Here is a 16656-nt window from a genome sequence, read left to right on the forward strand (position 1 = left end):
GGCGCCTTGTGATCTGACGTTCTCAACATAATCGAATCGTCTGCGCGCGCATCGTATTGTGCGCGTGATTAAAAATCGAAGCTTAAAATTGAGAAAATTCGTATCTTCATATAATCGCATAAATTAATAGACATAAACGTTTTAAAAGAAGAACATTAATTAAATCCGTATCAGTTACTAAATTACTTCGTGTCTATTTAAATTGGTATTTATAAATTGACGAAAATAGGAAGATTCAATACGCGTGTTAATCGAACATCAGACACGAGCGACGCCATGATAGTTTTCAACAAGTCCCTCGTTTAAAAGAAAATATATGCCAACGCGCGTTAAAGGGGTTAATTCAGGGAAACCGCGGGTGTATAAGTAGAAAAGAACAACGAAGGAGACGAACAACATGAGAGCAAAAGATAGAAAGGGAGTAAAGATAAAGAATCGTGGGCAAACGAGAGAGCACGAACGAGAGAGCTAAACGGAAGCGAGCCAATATGAGATTACAGGGCAGTTGGGGCTCGTGCCAGATGCGCGTTTACACGGGCCCTGAATACTGTAAATGCACTATCTGGTACGACATCTCTCCTGTCGCCGCCACCAGAGTAACGGTCACCGAGCTGCTGCTTTTCGGCGGTGCGATAAATTCCAAAAAAAAAAAAATAAAAGTAAAAGAGAAACTTTTCGATTATATACATAACCTGGAATGACCAACGCTCCTTTTCACCGGATTAGTTTTTTACTTAAGAAAGTAACTACAAATGAATATTCCATATTTAATCCTTCGAGTAAAAATTTACATTATTTCATTAACCCTGCTGCATTCTTTCGGTCATACCCGATTCAATTGTAGTTTCTTAATGTTAAAATATATCTCAAGTTTTAAACAAATCATTATTGATATGCATGATCTGTTGCTTCAATTTCATGCTAAAAAAGCTTCTTAAGGAAGAAAGAAAATTGAAATATAAGAATCGCAATAAGGTTAAGAAATATCATGAAATTACATTTTATTTTTCATTAAAAGTAATTTTCCTATCTTAGTGTTAAGTTGTCCATGATGACTCGAAGGGTTAAACAGGTTATGTCATAATTATAGTGTATTTTTCAACATTCATTTGTAACTTTAACTTTAATTAGCCAATTGTCTTCGAATTATTTAATGTTTGTTATGCATATGAAAAAGAAATTGTATAAAGAATACTTCTAAATATGAACTACTTGCAAGTTCGAATGCGTGGCGTTGAACGCGGTTAGCTAACGGTTTGTAGAGGGGCGACTCGATTGTGTTTCGCGATGAACAACGAGGGTGAAGATCGCGTGTGTTTGTAATTTCGCGTCTCTATCCTCGTTTCTGTATCATCCCAGCTGAAAAGTCGACGCGTCGCCGCGCAGTGTCATTGAAAACATTACGGAGATACAATGTCACGTTACGTCACGCTCGCGAAGACAGATCAGGGAACAATTGGATACGCGAAGGAACACGGGATTGCGTTACTCGCAAAGTGTATCGTGTTCTTATTCCGGTATCACATGACGCTTTGCTTAATACATCGAAGCTCGTCAATTTTATTTATAGAAGTTATTTAGTAAATTTGATATATCATGATTAGGCTGCAGATTTGTATGCATTTATGGGGAACCTGGGAAAAAATGTACATAATATATCAAATAGAATATATATAATATTCAAAGTAAAACACTTATTATAATATTTCCATTTCATTAATTACATTCATAAAAATTCGCAGTCAAGGCATAATTAAATATAAATTTAAAGAAATATATTTATTTGTACATTGTAATGAATCACTTGTAAATATTAACTTTTATCTCAAACACAGTCGTCAGGGTCAGTATATCAGTTTGATACGAACGATGCCTTCTTGTTGACTGATGAAGTGTTGTTGATCAGCTTGAGTCGAATGATAAGATTCTTTCAGACTCAGTACGAAATATATTTTACTATTGATAAAGGAGGAATATATCAATTTATAAGGTGATTTGGTATATTGTTATTTGTACAATAGAATTTCTTTTTAAGCTGAATAAATATGTATTGAGTACCTGGACTACTACTGGATTTGACGCTAGAATTACCAAACCAGTAATAATGACTGTCATCAAAGTCTTTGTAATTTGTAATTACTAAAATATTTTAGTAGTTATATAGTAATAGTAGCAGTTAAAATTTAATTCCAATTAGCTATATATAACATTATGATTTTTTACCTGAGAAGCATAGTAATGTGATAAAAAATATCTTGCTATTTTATTTGAGCTGTATTTTTAATGTAAAAATAGATTTTAATTGAGGACGAGGAGAAAATATGAAATAGTGATAAAATCAGAAATAAATCGGATAGTAGTCCAGGATCGAAATTTCCTGTTTAACGACGCATATCGTGCCAGAGTGTGCACACCGAATCTGTGTATGTGTGTGTATGCGTGTATACAGCAGCAAGTTAAATTTGGGATGTAGAATGAGATTGCGAAATTTATAATCTAAAACGAGAGTGTAAAGCATCCATAACGAAACATATACACACCTTGAACATATACACATATACACACAAACATATTTTATCTTTGATAATGTTGGAAAATCACATTACACGATCTATATAAGTATATATGTATTAACTGCTACATAGCAAATACTGCACAAGAGAGGTTAAATGAATAAAAGCGACTGCATGCTAATTTTAAATTAAGCCAGGTAAACCAGTACAGTTTTCCTCTTAAAGACCAGGCCAGAGAATACTTGTATGCACGTTACATGTGGTTTATATTCTGGTTTAAAACTCTGTACCTCATGTTATATGTCTCTTAAAATCCTGTCTATATGAAATATATAGTAACTACATACAACTGCTTCTAATTACTCATTCAATTTGTACATCTTGGTAAAATTCACTTATTTACAAATCGATCAAAATGGATACTTATGAATGTATATTATACATACATAGAAACATAAATAAGCATAACAAGTTCTACCACAATAGGAAAAGGCAAAATTAATTAGTACACCGCTTATAGTGACTCGCATTAATATCGTAATGCCACCGGCAATTATTATTGTACATACTTTATAATAGTACCAAATCTATAAAAAATATTGTGGATTTATCATCTATTTTCACCTATTTTTGAATTCGACAGATTCTACCCTTTATAAAAATAATTTTTTTCAACTACCAAGTGACCTAAAAGTTAGAAAATTCTTAAAAATGGACATGTTATATCTTCCTCATGTAGTTTTCATATCAATGTAAGCCTTAAAACCTCGTAACGACTGGTACTTAAATCTAGTGACATATAACTCACGGTAGCCAAGAATAAAACTAGTGGAAAGCATCGAAGACACGCCGTCAATAATGCGAAATTCTCGAACGCAAGTCATTTTTCTGCGTCAATGGCACAATAGGTATTGTGGAGTTCATGGCTGGTACAGATTTCACGATAGTTACGTCCGTGCGACACAATACCGTGAACCAGGCGCGATACAGACGTACGCACGAGATATGGGAAACCTGTTTGGCCCACCGTGGCGCTTGTGTCGCAATAAATCTCTGACACGTTTGCTCAGCAAAAGAATTTCTCCGACTCTAGCATGAAGTCAACGCGTGTGATATTTTCTGCAACATACAGTGGCTCACGAAAACATTCGAATGCTTCTAGAAACCTTTTACGAATGTATTGTATATATTTTATATTGAACATTTTGAAATTTCATTAGTATTATAATGATTACATTGATAAAGTTTGAAGCAAAACTGAGAATCTATGTAGAAGCTATAAGGTATTTATTCCAACTATATACAATATTCCGCAGGGATCACAAAAGTATTTAAACAATTATCCATTATATTGTTAATAAGCCTTAATATTCAGTAGAACTATTTTTAATTAGTTATTATTACACCATTTAAATTATATATTGGAGATTCGTGTTGTATGCTAATTTTTTACTAAATACCTTGCAATAAACGTTACTTATATATACTTTTCTAGATTGGTTCTAAATTTTACCGATATAATCATGGTGTTCTTCTTTCATTTTAGTAATCATGAACTTTCGAAATGTTTTATATAGCACATAATATATACAAAAAATTTTCTATAACAAGTAGCCACTCCTTCGATCTTTTATTTTTCGTATCTTTCTTGTATATATCGTAAATGATTACGTGTTCTTGGAAGAGTTGAATAAAAGAATCGGTGGAGCGTGTAAACGAGAGTATCGGTTCGCGGTCGACTTGTTTTTTTTTTTTTTTTGTTCTTTTGCTCTCATTTTTTCCTCATCGCTCTCGGCCGTCGGACATCGTTTGCGCATATGTGATATTTATACCTGTGACTTATTCGTTTCACCACTTTCTGGACCTTTTACAACTTCTGACACATTTCAGTTGCTGTCGCATTGCATAAGATGCGTGCACCACTTGATGACATTCTTCGTTCAAGTTCATTTATCGTGAAGTCAATTATTGGACTGCGGATTTTTATGCATGTAGGGGAAATTTGAAGATGCACAATTATACAGAGAATGCGTAAAATATAATATGTTATGATATTTAATAAATAAGAGAATTGCATACGCAGATTCCATTTTTTATTATATTCATAAAAGTATGACTTTTCATAAATATTTACAGTCTATTAATTATATAACTTATATAATTTTCGATTAATTATTCTTATATAGATCTGATTAGCGACAAGAGTGTTTCAAACAAATTCCTATCTATAAATGACATGGATCTTCTACTTAAGGTCCATTATAGGTGGTGGTGCTAGTGGTCTTTCAAGAACGTTGAAATTTATCCATCTATTTTTATGTGATTGAATTTTGAACAATATTTTCATATATAAATATATGAATATCTATATTCAAGGATAATATAAAAGAAAGATTTTTGAGAAATTTAAAACACTGTTGTCGCTGATATATTAAGGTAACATGAGTAAACCATTATAAATATAGCAGTGATATTGTGGACCACTATTATCTCAGACTGTCATCATTTTTTGTCGCTGCTCATTGTAATTGTAATGACAATAAAAATCATATACTGTGCCGCATCCTTCTCATCATTTCATTTCATACCGCCACCTCTCAAAGTCGTTGCTTCCCGGAACCTCAATATCATTTTAGCAAGTTATTCTTGACCCGGTAGAAATGCTCTTTTTCCTTCCCTTCCAGACATACTCGATGTACGAGGTACATGCATAATTATTTTGTATATATTCCATGCAAATTGCACTTTTTTATATAAACAATATTTAAGTTTAGTTTTAAACATACGTATTTAAAAAGTAAAACAGATTTACTTAAAGAATTTAATTAGTATTCCTTAATAATATTCATAATTTTAATTCTAAATTTTATTATAATATTAATACATATTTTGGGACTTGGAAATCATGCAATTATAATATGAGAAAGAATTTGAATAATGAATCAAAGTTAATCATAATTAATTAGTTATTACTTATAAAAATTAATATATATAATATGGTTGGAGAATAATAGTGGCAGATGTTTACTCTACTAAAACATCTTATTTCTTTATTATTTACTCTACACAACATGCCACTGTCAATGTCACATTGAAGATAAGTCATCCAATATCTGAGAAGTTTAATATAGAGATGGATTAATTGAACAAGGGATGAGGAGAAGAGGGTTAGCCAATAGACGGAAAGGAGGGGGCAGAAACCAAGAATACTTCGGTTAAAAATAATCAGCTCTCTTACTATGGATGGTGAGAAATTTGGGAGCAAGGTCAATCGATAGCAGCGTAACTTCCTAAACATGTGTATTGCTCAGTTTATTTAAATATCCTTGGATCGTTAGCGGATGTGTATTATTTCTTTGAACTCTGAGATGTAACGTAGATAATTTTTTTTCACTTGCTAGAAACATTTTATATCTTCTAATGTATCATCGGAGGTTAATTTTGTAAAAAAGAAAGAGAGAGGATAGTGAACAAAACGTTAACCTCTTTATATTGAAAAATTGAATAATAACAGTTCATTTTTGGATTCTTTTTCATTTATAATTGTATCAATAAACTGCGGTCAAAGTTCCATCACATGCTATATAATTTCTTGCTACTACTTCCTACAATATTGGTAAACTTTGGAAAACAAAATTTCGAATAATTTACATTAAACTGTAAAAAAATTTAAAAGCTATTTTGCACAGTATTGTATTTGAATCTTCACATTAATGTTCTTGGAAAATGCATTAGTAAATACATAATCTCGCTTCATAAAACGCAAGATTTCATTTCAATAAAGTGAGTTCTGAATAATCGACAACGATGAAAATATTTTTGAAAATTGGCAAATCTAAAAACTTAAGAAAATGACTAATATCATAGTAAGGTTAGGATTATCTTTGTGATTTTGAATTATAAAACAATATTCACTTACATTGATGTTTTTAAACTCATCGTTTATTATTATGTACCTCGTAATCGTTATAATTGTTATAGAAACACGTACACGATAGTACACTTAAAAAATCCCTAGCATCAGGAAGAAACTGTGTTTCTATTATGGAATCCACCAGCGGAACTGCTTGAAGAAGAGAGACACGTTTGACGTCAGAAGAAAATCCTTGGCAGAAGATTTTTGCGATTGGCATGTTGGCAGTGTTGTTAGCTGGTTGTGTGGCTATATTGTATATACGACCGCTATCGGCACTGCAATTATGACGATTGCAGATCCGCAACCGTGATTGAAAACACAACTTCAATAATCATCATCAAATAGTGAGGACGAGGATTTAAATCAATATTTTCTAATTATCACGTGTAAGAATGAAAAACTGTTTTACTAACCAACATAATAATTTTCAGGTTTATTCTATGTATATACATATGTACATAAAAAATATTTCTTATCTAATGTTAACTTTAATTCGTCTCAAATCCAGAAATTTCAAAATCGTGTTAGACTAAGGAAAACTAAGCTAAATATAATTAATATAACTAGTACAATTAAGTTGAAAAAATTGTAAGACTTAATTTTATAGACTTAAGAATTTCCTAAATGTAAAATTACATAAAAGTTTATTTCTCAGAAGCTATCATGGTTGAATGTTCATCTCATTTTTTAATGAAAAATTTAATTTAAACATTTCAAATTCAATTAAATAAATCCCTCGATATAATGTAGCAATATAAAATTGTTTTTCCGGTGATCAGGAGGGTAAAGTCAAACGAAAAGCCAGCATTCGGTTTCTAAACAAATATATGCAGGCTTTTAGTGTAGTGATTCACGGTGGCTTAAATTGTCTGTTTCTCTCTGTTGCAGATCTGCCTACGTATCCTTTGGAGGATTGCTGATGAGGTTACAGGGTGACGCAAACAACCTACACGGTTTTGAGATCGACCAGCATATGTATCTACTAATGAAAAAATTGGCGTTCTAACTGCATTACACGTGCCGCAATTATTGATTTAGGAAATGTGTGTATATTAAATTCATTCTTTTCAAGGAGAACGTTATTATTAATCAATCTAGGATAAAGATGATTGAATTGTTAAAAGTTATTAATATTATTCGTCGATATTATTGCAGAAAGAAATTTCTTGTATATTGCAATAATTGAGGAAACAGTACATTGACGCAAAACAAGAAATATGTATTCTGTTTTCTAGCTCATCGATCACTATTCATATTTTCCAATTCATGAATCATTACTAAGCATTGTCACTGCCATTGCGAATTTCAGATACATGCTGACTAATAAAGGTATTTTTCCACGTAAAAAATAACCTTCTAAATATAAATTCCCAACCTATCCAATTATTCTTATTAAAAATACCATAAAAATTACCAGAATTAAACAGTTGTTAAATAAAATGATTATTAACTGTTGATTAAATTCTTGGAAAACAAACAAAACATAACAATTCTCAGGCGAATTTGTAGTAGCTTTACAACGCTGCGATTGGCCAGTTAAGTTGGTACATATTTAAATAAACTGCTTTGCTCCTTGTTACCACTTGAATTAATTACAGGCAGTTCTTGTAATTAGACTATAAAGACCCGTAATTCCGCATTCCTCTAATTGCGAGCAACTGATTCAACGAAGTAAAATATTTTTGCTCGCACCTGTCTTTTATAAAAGTAACCATTAAAAGACAATATTTAGTTCATAACATGAAATTTTTAATAAATTCATCAAATCTTAAAAAATCTATGTCTTGTTTTTTGTGATGCTGCGCGTACAGGACGACGCCATTTTGGAGAACGACGGAGCCAAGACTAAATGCGTGATCCAATCGAAACGCGCGCAGCTTCAGTGAACACGAGAGCAAGAAACGAAAAGAATGTATCACAGAGACACGTTGCAGAAGGGGGAATAGCCAAGAACTAATTTATGTAATTAAACTCGCGGTATTCCTGACCTTGTATGGCTGAATGTGAGCTGGCCGAAGCTGGCTCGAACAATGTAGCATAAGTACCACTTGACGTGGGTACGTCTCGCGCCTCAACATGGCGGTCTGATGTTGCATAACATATTGCACTATAAGATGGCTGCCACTTAATAAGGGTTTGATTCTAAATAGATTGGCCCGATGACATATAATTCGCTTTCATCTGGTCGTTCGTACCGCGAAGTTGCGCAACGCGTGCACATGTATACGGAGACAAAAATCGATATTTAACGAACGACAAGTGTCGCCATCGTGATGAAAATTTCCTTCGCAGTCGGTAATTTAGACTCTTAGACAACCAAGAATTCCAGACAATTTAATTTGAATTTAATGAAAAATTTTGTAGAATATTAATTTTTATTTTATTCATTTTATTTCGTCAAATTATATAAAATAAGATAATTGATGTTTATTTACAGTTCTATCTCATTTCTATTGCAATAATGAACGTTTCACACTGAATAATATTAAATAACATAATATAAATATCTTATTTTTTTATAATTAATTAGAACATAAATTTTTACTTTTTCTTAAAAAGTATTAAGTTTTGTGGTGATAATTACCCTCAAACATTGATCAAACGCAGTGCAAACAGCCAAACCCTGTTTGTCTGGACTCCAGTCTAGGGAACTAACAGGTTGTGATGAAACAATAGTGTTTTGTAAAAGAGTTAGATTACCGACGATTCCGCGGTCAATACCATCTACGTCTACTATTTTTCGTTTCTCTGGATAATTACTAAAAATAATTCAATAGTAAATAAAACTATAAAAAGCTAAAAATAAAAATGGATATAAAATGTATAATTACTATTTCCATAAACAAAGGCTTCCTCCTCCACCACAAGTAACAAATATTTCACGATTTTGGGGCAAGTGTCTGACTAACCATACTGTTGCATTATGTGCCTAAAACATTATAAATCAAATTAAACGAAGATGTGATTTTCACATTTCAATCTTACCTTCTCAGTTAGATAAGTAAATCCTTTTTTAGGATGCTGAGTTTTTAAGTCAAACAAATAAAACTTTGACTCCAAAGTGGTAGCTACTAATTTATTCATTGGAATATCCTTTCTATCAAATTCAATGCTACAAACTCCATTTTTAAGATTACTTTCCCACAAAACAGCCATTGCTTTCAAATCAAACATTTTTACATCTCCATTATCATAACCAGCAGCTACAACTCTTTCCTCAGAATTGTATGAATTCCCAAATGCAACTGTCCAGCAATCTCTACGATCTTCACCCTCTTTAGGTTCCATTACAGCAACTGGCCGACCTTTCAATCTAGGATCCCAGACTTTAACACTTCCATCCCTAGAGCCAGTTACTAATTCCGGTGCGCCGCATCCGATGTTCTGTCCAGCTACACCATCGATACTGTTTATAATCTCATCATGAGCAACAGTAGTATAAATTGGTATCGAGGGGTCTTCTAGGTTGTAGATGTTCAATTTACCCTAATAAAGGTGACTTTAAATCTTCTCTATGTAGGAATAACAAATTGTTAAAATTTAAATCTTATGTATAATATCATGCATTCAAATAAAAATATATCTTTTAAATTTTTTATATTTTTTGTTAATACCTGAAAATCACCAGTTGCTAAATATCTGTCTTTTAGGCTAGACGCTTTAAAGGTTCCGCATTTTATCGGTTGAGATCGTTCGATATCTTTAACAAGATTTAATTCGCCGCTAGAAACTTCATAGATTTGTATAATACCGCTACCACGAGGTCGTGAGCCCATAACCACAAATTTTGCGCTGCACGGAATCCATTTTGCGTCGAATAAGGAATAATTTACCGATTTCTCAATATGACAAATTATCTGCGGTTTCTCAAATTTATCCATGCTTTCGAAGTTGACTACACAACAAGACTACTTGGTTCTTAGCTAAAATTTGTGAGACTGTGGCAGCAATTATTTTGACGTATCTGAAGTATTTGAAGTGTCCATAAACACAGATCAATAGGGAGTAGGAAATAGGAAGTAGTGAGTACGGAGTAAGGAGATCGCTGATGCAATGTCAAAAATGTTGGCCAAAAAATGCACTAGGAATAGGGACCTCTAGTGGCCAATGGCCGAACTATAAACACGTATCTTCTCATGGTGGGAGAAATAAACGTATACACAGTGAGAAGGGAAGTATTTCAGTTATTAACGAATAAGATTTTGCTAAAAAGAGATTTTTAATTATCATATTTCTTTAAATTTTTAACTTCATTAATATCAATACCATCCTTTTCGAAAAAATATAAAAATTACCTGAAAGTTTAATTAAATATCAAAAATAAATTGCTTCTTCTGTATTGTTTATAGAAATGCAATAAAAAAATGAGATTATTTACTGTAAAACTAATTAAACAAAATGTATTTAGAAAAACTTTCAATAAACCAGAATAGTTTAACAGCATTTAACACTTTTGTAATATATTCCATTCACTACCCAATCTCACAAAAATTCAGACAAGAAATTAAAAAATGAAATCAGAAAATGTTAAACGCGAAATTTACAGAAAAAAAAGGTATATAAAGAAAGATCGCGAAATAGTTCCGAGAAATGACGTCACTTTCAAGAATCGGTGAATTTGTGCCATATTCTATGCTCTCATGTTCTCCTGACACAAAATCACAAAATCGGTCTAAAGTTTTGATCAAAATCTCGAAAATTTCAGCTATACCCCGTAGTACCTAAGGCCTTGTAGTGCCTAGTACAGATACATAATTATTTATTTATTTACATAAATGGGTTTGCTTTCTTTTTCCTTTGTACGAACGTGTGACGCCAGGTACAATTTTTCGTATATATGTGATATATGTATATATCAAACATATGTAAGCATAAATACATAAAATATAAGTGTAAAATATAAAAAGTATAAAACTGTAGAGGTTTATGTGTAGAGGATGGTTGTTACGTGAGGCTTAAAGGACGAGATTGCTCGTTGTTGAAACCGTCGAATATATTTAAAATAATAAATTAATGTACAACCTGTATACATGAGTCGTTAGTACAAAGTATAAATCACAAAATAAAATCACGGATAAATACTCGTTAATGCTCATCGCGCAATTCATAGATACTCGTGATACTCGGATATACTGTAGATACTGTTAGATATTCGGTATGTACTCTCTGCTCGCGATCGCGTCCGTTTATTTATACTGGTCGGGGGGAAGTCGGAAAATTTGAATTCGTCTTCATTCGACGGTTGCATGTAGCGGCGACATTGTTTTGTCCAGAGTTTATTTGTTCTTACATTACTTGTATCCTAACGATTTTGATACTCCGAGGCAAAACAACAACATGATTTGAATTATCTTCTGACTCATGTGTCGCTACAAAACTATAAGTAAACATAAGTGGAATATAAATAATTTAGATATCTAACACGCCTTGAAAAGCCTTAGATAAGTTTGAAAATTGATATGGATCAAGCAAGATGAGATAATTTGTAGATTAAATCATTATGTTTGAATCGACATGTATATGGTGAAAGCGTGAACTTATAAGGGTGCCTGGTTCTTCTCTCAGGAGCATAGATTAATGCTCTCAAGAATTTTAAGACAGTGAATCTGTTTATTGAATATTGTGATTGTAAATTAGATCTGACTTTTGACATTGACCTCCCGTCGTGTATACACATGTCTCGCACCAGGAGCATCGGATGAAGAAATGTGCGTATGGTTGGACCATTTGAACGCTAGAGGCGGTATTTTGTGGGAAGTACTTTTGGCTGAATTTATCTCATACTTACAATTCATTCAGGTCTGTTCCAGCTGTAAGGTCATCAGAATTTATTTGTCTCCAATAGTTGTTTGTTTTTTCAACAATGAATTCTACCAGTTTTTCAGATACAAACAACTGGAAGTATTGCAGAAATCCCCAGGATCTTATTTGTTTGAATACCCGATTGCTGTTTTGTAAAATCATGAATTATTGGCCTAAATTTTTTCGAAGTTCATGTAATATCTGACTGATTGGTACTTCGTACGTTAACATTATCAGTTTCTTCAGATTCTGATGTACTCAGTACATTTAATAGCCGTTTTCTTCGATTTACTGTATTTATATATGATTCATTTTCATCACAACTTTTCGAAGCAGTCTCGTTCACCGGTTGCCGCTTTTTTAGATTTTTATACTTAATTTTAAAGAGTGCTAAAACCTACATCACTTACTAATATTTGAAATGGATAGGTGGAATTAAAGATCCTCTGGACGTAACAACTTAATAACCTGATTCACTTATTTTTCTGTATGTAATGTTATTAATTACCTTTTAACTATGATACTCTACAAAAAGATAGAAAACAAATAAACTTTACTCGTTACAGGAACTTCTTCTTATGCGCTAGTTTAATGCAATTAAGATATCTATTCGCGTATCCTTACTGTCACTAGCCAATACGACGCGCTTAGTGAATGCAGGCTATATCCGGCGTAAGTCGATGTGAAGTATTTTGTTAATGCCGGATATAACCGGCGTTAGGCGTGAAAGGGTTAAAAATAAAGAATTTTGAAATGTTACGTGGAATTCAGAGATTTTTATTATTTCGTGAACATCCCATAAAACATTGCATATGTAAACATATGCTCAGGAAATATATAAAATTTAATTCAATATCATATAAAATATAACATTTTCATATTTAGTTCAATTACGTTCCTATTAAGAACAATTACTCATTCATCAGCTTCAGTGTCTTCATCTTCTGCTACATCGGTAGCATTAGGAGCATTTAACTTTTTCATAAAAAGCTCCACGTATCTTACTAACCGTTTATCAGAAACTACCTGTAAAAAATATAAATGTTTATATAAATTTGTAATATATAATTAACAATTGTTTGTATGTAAAATATTTACCATTTCCATCACTTTATCGATAGCTTCCTGTAAGTTTTTTTTAGACGTGTTATCATCCAATTCCAAATGCAAATCTTTCAACGATTTAATAAGAGTTTCTTTGTCAATGTTGCTTTCTGTATTTAATACCTCTGCCAAAATAGAAAAAACGAGGCTATTATGCGCACAGAAATTCTCTCCCCCAGGTTTACGAGTTTCAAGCCTAGTCAAGTTTAATATAAACCTGGATACTTCATAAGGATCAATTTCTTGTAAGGGACTGATGTCTGGTGCATTACATAAAATTTGTAAGGTCGGCAAGTATGCTTCTTCTAATAACATGTGTGCATCAGGTACGAATGTGACAAAATTATCGAAGAAACCAGTTAGACATTGTCGAAGATAGAAGTCGCTATCGTTTACAGGATTGTAACATAAAATTATTAATCTTGACAATAAACTCGAACTAGTAATTCGTCGATGAAGTAACAATTTGCAAAGACCTTCCGCGGCAACTGTTCTTAGTCCTTGATTCTATGTTTTAAACAGAAAGATTTTCACATTATATATTTAAAATAAAAGAATATTAGATTAGAATATATACTCACTGCATTATCTAATAATCCGGCTATAATTTTAATAAAATTACAATTGCCTCGTTCTGCTTCTGATTTACGTAGAGATGCTACAGAAACTTCTGTGTCGGTATCTGTAAATAATTTAGTGCGAGATTTTTCTGATTTACTACCAGTATTATCGGGTACATTTTCTAATATATCAAAATGCTCCAGGCCGTATAACAATAAAAGGTCAAAGATTCCTTTCAAAGCAACAATCCAAATATCTGGATTTTCTTGTTCCAAAGAAAATTGTAAGAATAACATCATAATATGTTGTTTAGCTAATTCCCTGTCCAATATACAACAAACACTAACTGCTTTTAATGCTAAGATATGTACTTTATCATCCGGATGCTGAAAACAATAATTACGTTATACATAATAATTTAAGATTAAATAAATTTATATTTCAATCACATACATCTAAACTATCAAGCGCTATTTGCATAAGGCTTTGAAGTGTTGGCGTTAACGAAGTTACAGACTGCATCATTGTACATATTATAGTTAGACATTTTATCATTGTTGCAGAATCACTCTTTTCTTTGATCTCCTCATTAGCTATAGTTTGTGTTATTTGAGGTTTTTCTGATAATTTTACTATTTCCTCATTCAATTCGTTTATTTGATTTTTTAAACCATCTGCCTTTAAATACTGTTTGTCTTGTATAGCCTGATATTCTTCTTCTTTTAATTCTAATAACTTTACCTTAAGTTTTGCTCTCTAAAAAGTACTTTTCATTAAGATAAATGGTACAATTTTTACCAAATTTGAATTTTTTAATGTTATATTTAACATTATATTGAGAATACCAACTTACTTTTAAGTTAATCTCGTGTTGTTGTTCCTCTGTGATTTGTGTTTGTGTTATAGTTTCTTTCAAAGGCAATCTAATTTCACTGATTATGTTAGCTAATGTATCTAGTCTGCTATTTACATCGGGTATAACGTTTTTTAGGTGTGTTACTGCACATTCAACAAGTTTTTCAGTCCAGTAATTACCCATCAAAATATTACGTATTAATTCATTCAACTTTTTTCTTCCAACTTCATCAGATAAATCATAAGTTGTTACTATTTCAAATAACTGTAATAGGACAAATTTCTGCATATGATTTACCCATGTTTCAGTTTGTTGTGCAGATATTGCTGAAAGGAAATCGGAAATATAATTGCAGAACATTGATAATTCTGGCAAAATTGTTTCCAATTCTTCTGTACAAGATTCACGTTGAACATATTTTACTAAGCATCTCCAATACAGTGCAGTTTCACTGCCCAATTTATTCACTGGTATTAATTTAGTCTCTTTATCTATCGGTAATTGTTCTATTAATGTATTTAATGTAGTGTTCCTAATTAAATAAAGATTAATAAAGATTAGTATTTCAAACAAATGTTCAATTGCAGATATATATGATAAATTAAATACTTACTTAAATAAAGAATCTAGAGCTAAAATAGATACATCTGTACCAATCTCAGCATCAAGAGCTGTTATTAAACTGATGAATTTACCATTAAAATGTCTTAACCATGATGGTAATAGAACATTTTGAACAGTTTTTTTAATTATATCAGATCTATCTTTTAAACCATCATTTAGCAGTTGATCTCTTTGTGTAATAGTTAAAGATCTTACTGTTACTTTACTAATGAATTCATATGCCATTTTACGAACTGCCTCATCCACATCTCTGGTTCTTCTTAATGCAACTTGTAAAGTACTTTGATTCTTTCCCATGCTCATCAATGCTGCTTTACGAACCATAGCATTTGGATCTTTGCTGGCATGAAATATATACATTTTTATAACAGGACATTGCTCGTCTGTAGGATCTTGAAGTCTATGTAAAGCAAAAATTGCCTGAGCTCTAACTTTTGGCGATCTATCTAACAACCGATCCATCATAGAAGCAGTAATTTTATCACAGACAGCATCATCAATAAAAGCCTGATCACCCATAGAATTTAATAACATATTCAAAAAATGACAAATACGAAATCTTACTCCTATGTCTTTTGCACTATGATTCGTTAGGAGAAATTCAAACAGGTTGGAAAGAAATGGACACATCGGTTCCTCAGATTCATTATCATTTATGGCTGAATATAAACTAGCGGCAAATTTAGCAACAAACTCCAGAGTATTCTCAACTCGTGGATGTCGCTGTGCAAAAGTAAGTGGAACTTTAAAACAGGATATAAAGCAGTTCCAAAAATCTAATTCATTAGTCTAAAATCGAAAAAGGAAATGTTAGTAATTTTGCACGCTGTATGTAAAGCATTTATATTGAAACTTTTTTAAATAAAAATAAATTAATTATAATGAATTCGTCTGTATTACAACCTATTCTTACCTGTTCGTAGCATTTCTTCAATTTTTTTAAATTACTCTGATGACAAGTTTTATTAAATTGAACACTATGAAATATTTCTTTCATATAATTATTTGTATTTCGTTTCATACTTATAAAATAATACGATTATGACCTGAAATATAAAAATAGCGCGTGAGAAAACTATAATACTACATAAGAAACAAAAACGTTACAAATTCAAATATATTCTCCTTACTGGTTGAAATGTTCACATCCATCTTACATCTACGAATCAGAGATCACATGACAAGGATAATGAAATGATTGCACTGAAACTGAGTAGGATGGAACAATAACAATACTGGACTTAAGAAGCATTGGCGTAAGCATGCATTCAGATATTAAC

The 16656-nt window shown here is 31.9% G+C and overlaps 3 protein-coding genes across 7 annotated transcripts in view; 1 reads left to right on the forward strand and 2 right to left on the reverse strand.

Moving 5' to 3' along the window:
• Window positions 1–7645, forward strand: part of LOC126921633 (DNA-directed RNA polymerases I, II, and III subunit RPABC3) — a 72477-nt gene extending 64832 nt beyond the window's left edge. For all 4 annotated transcript variants that reach the window (XM_050733355.1, XM_050733356.1, XM_050733358.1 and 1 more), the window contains exon 4: window positions 7318–7645. In XM_050733355.1, the coding sequence (XP_050589312.1) occupies window positions 7318–7435 (118 nt within the window). In that variant the 3' untranslated portion in view covers window positions 7436–7645. The remainder of the gene's footprint in view (window positions 1–7317) is intronic.
• Window positions 7398–10694, reverse strand: LOC126921627 (dynein axonemal assembly factor 10). The gene is made up of 4 exons (XM_050733347.1): window positions 10044–10694; window positions 9415–9915; window positions 9261–9358; window positions 7398–9188 (listed from the first exon to the last, which is right to left on the reverse strand). The coding sequence occupies exons 1-4, from the start codon at window positions 10308–10310 to the stop codon at window positions 8981–8983; spliced, it is 1074 nt and encodes a 357-aa protein (XP_050589304.1). The 5' UTR covers window positions 10311–10694; the 3' UTR covers window positions 7398–8980.
• A 2293-nt stretch (window positions 10695–12987) lies between these two features.
• LOC126921617 (condensin complex subunit 3) lies at window positions 12988–16574 on the reverse strand. 2 transcript variants are annotated; one of them, XM_050733329.1, is made up of 8 exons: window positions 16534–16552; window positions 16290–16422; window positions 15366–16165; window positions 14750–15284; window positions 14350–14652; window positions 13917–14282; window positions 13330–13842; window positions 12988–13257 (listed from the first exon to the last, which is right to left on the reverse strand). In XM_050733329.1, exons 2-8 carry the CDS (start codon window positions 16395–16397, stop codon window positions 13147–13149), a joined length of 2736 nt encoding a protein of 911 aa, XP_050589286.1. In that variant the 5' UTR covers window positions 16398–16422; window positions 16534–16552; the 3' UTR covers window positions 12988–13146. The 2 variants fall into 2 exon arrangements, with proteins under 2 accessions (XP_050589286.1, XP_050589285.1); XM_050733328.1 differs by having other exon boundaries at window positions 16290–16574.
• Window positions 16575–16656: the final 82 nt, after the last annotated feature.

Source organism: Bombus affinis, chromosome 11, assembly GCF_024516045.1.
Source record: "Bombus affinis isolate iyBomAffi1 chromosome 11, iyBomAffi1.2, whole genome shotgun sequence".
Lineage (NCBI taxonomy): Eukaryota > Metazoa > Arthropoda > Insecta > Hymenoptera > Apidae > Bombus > Bombus affinis.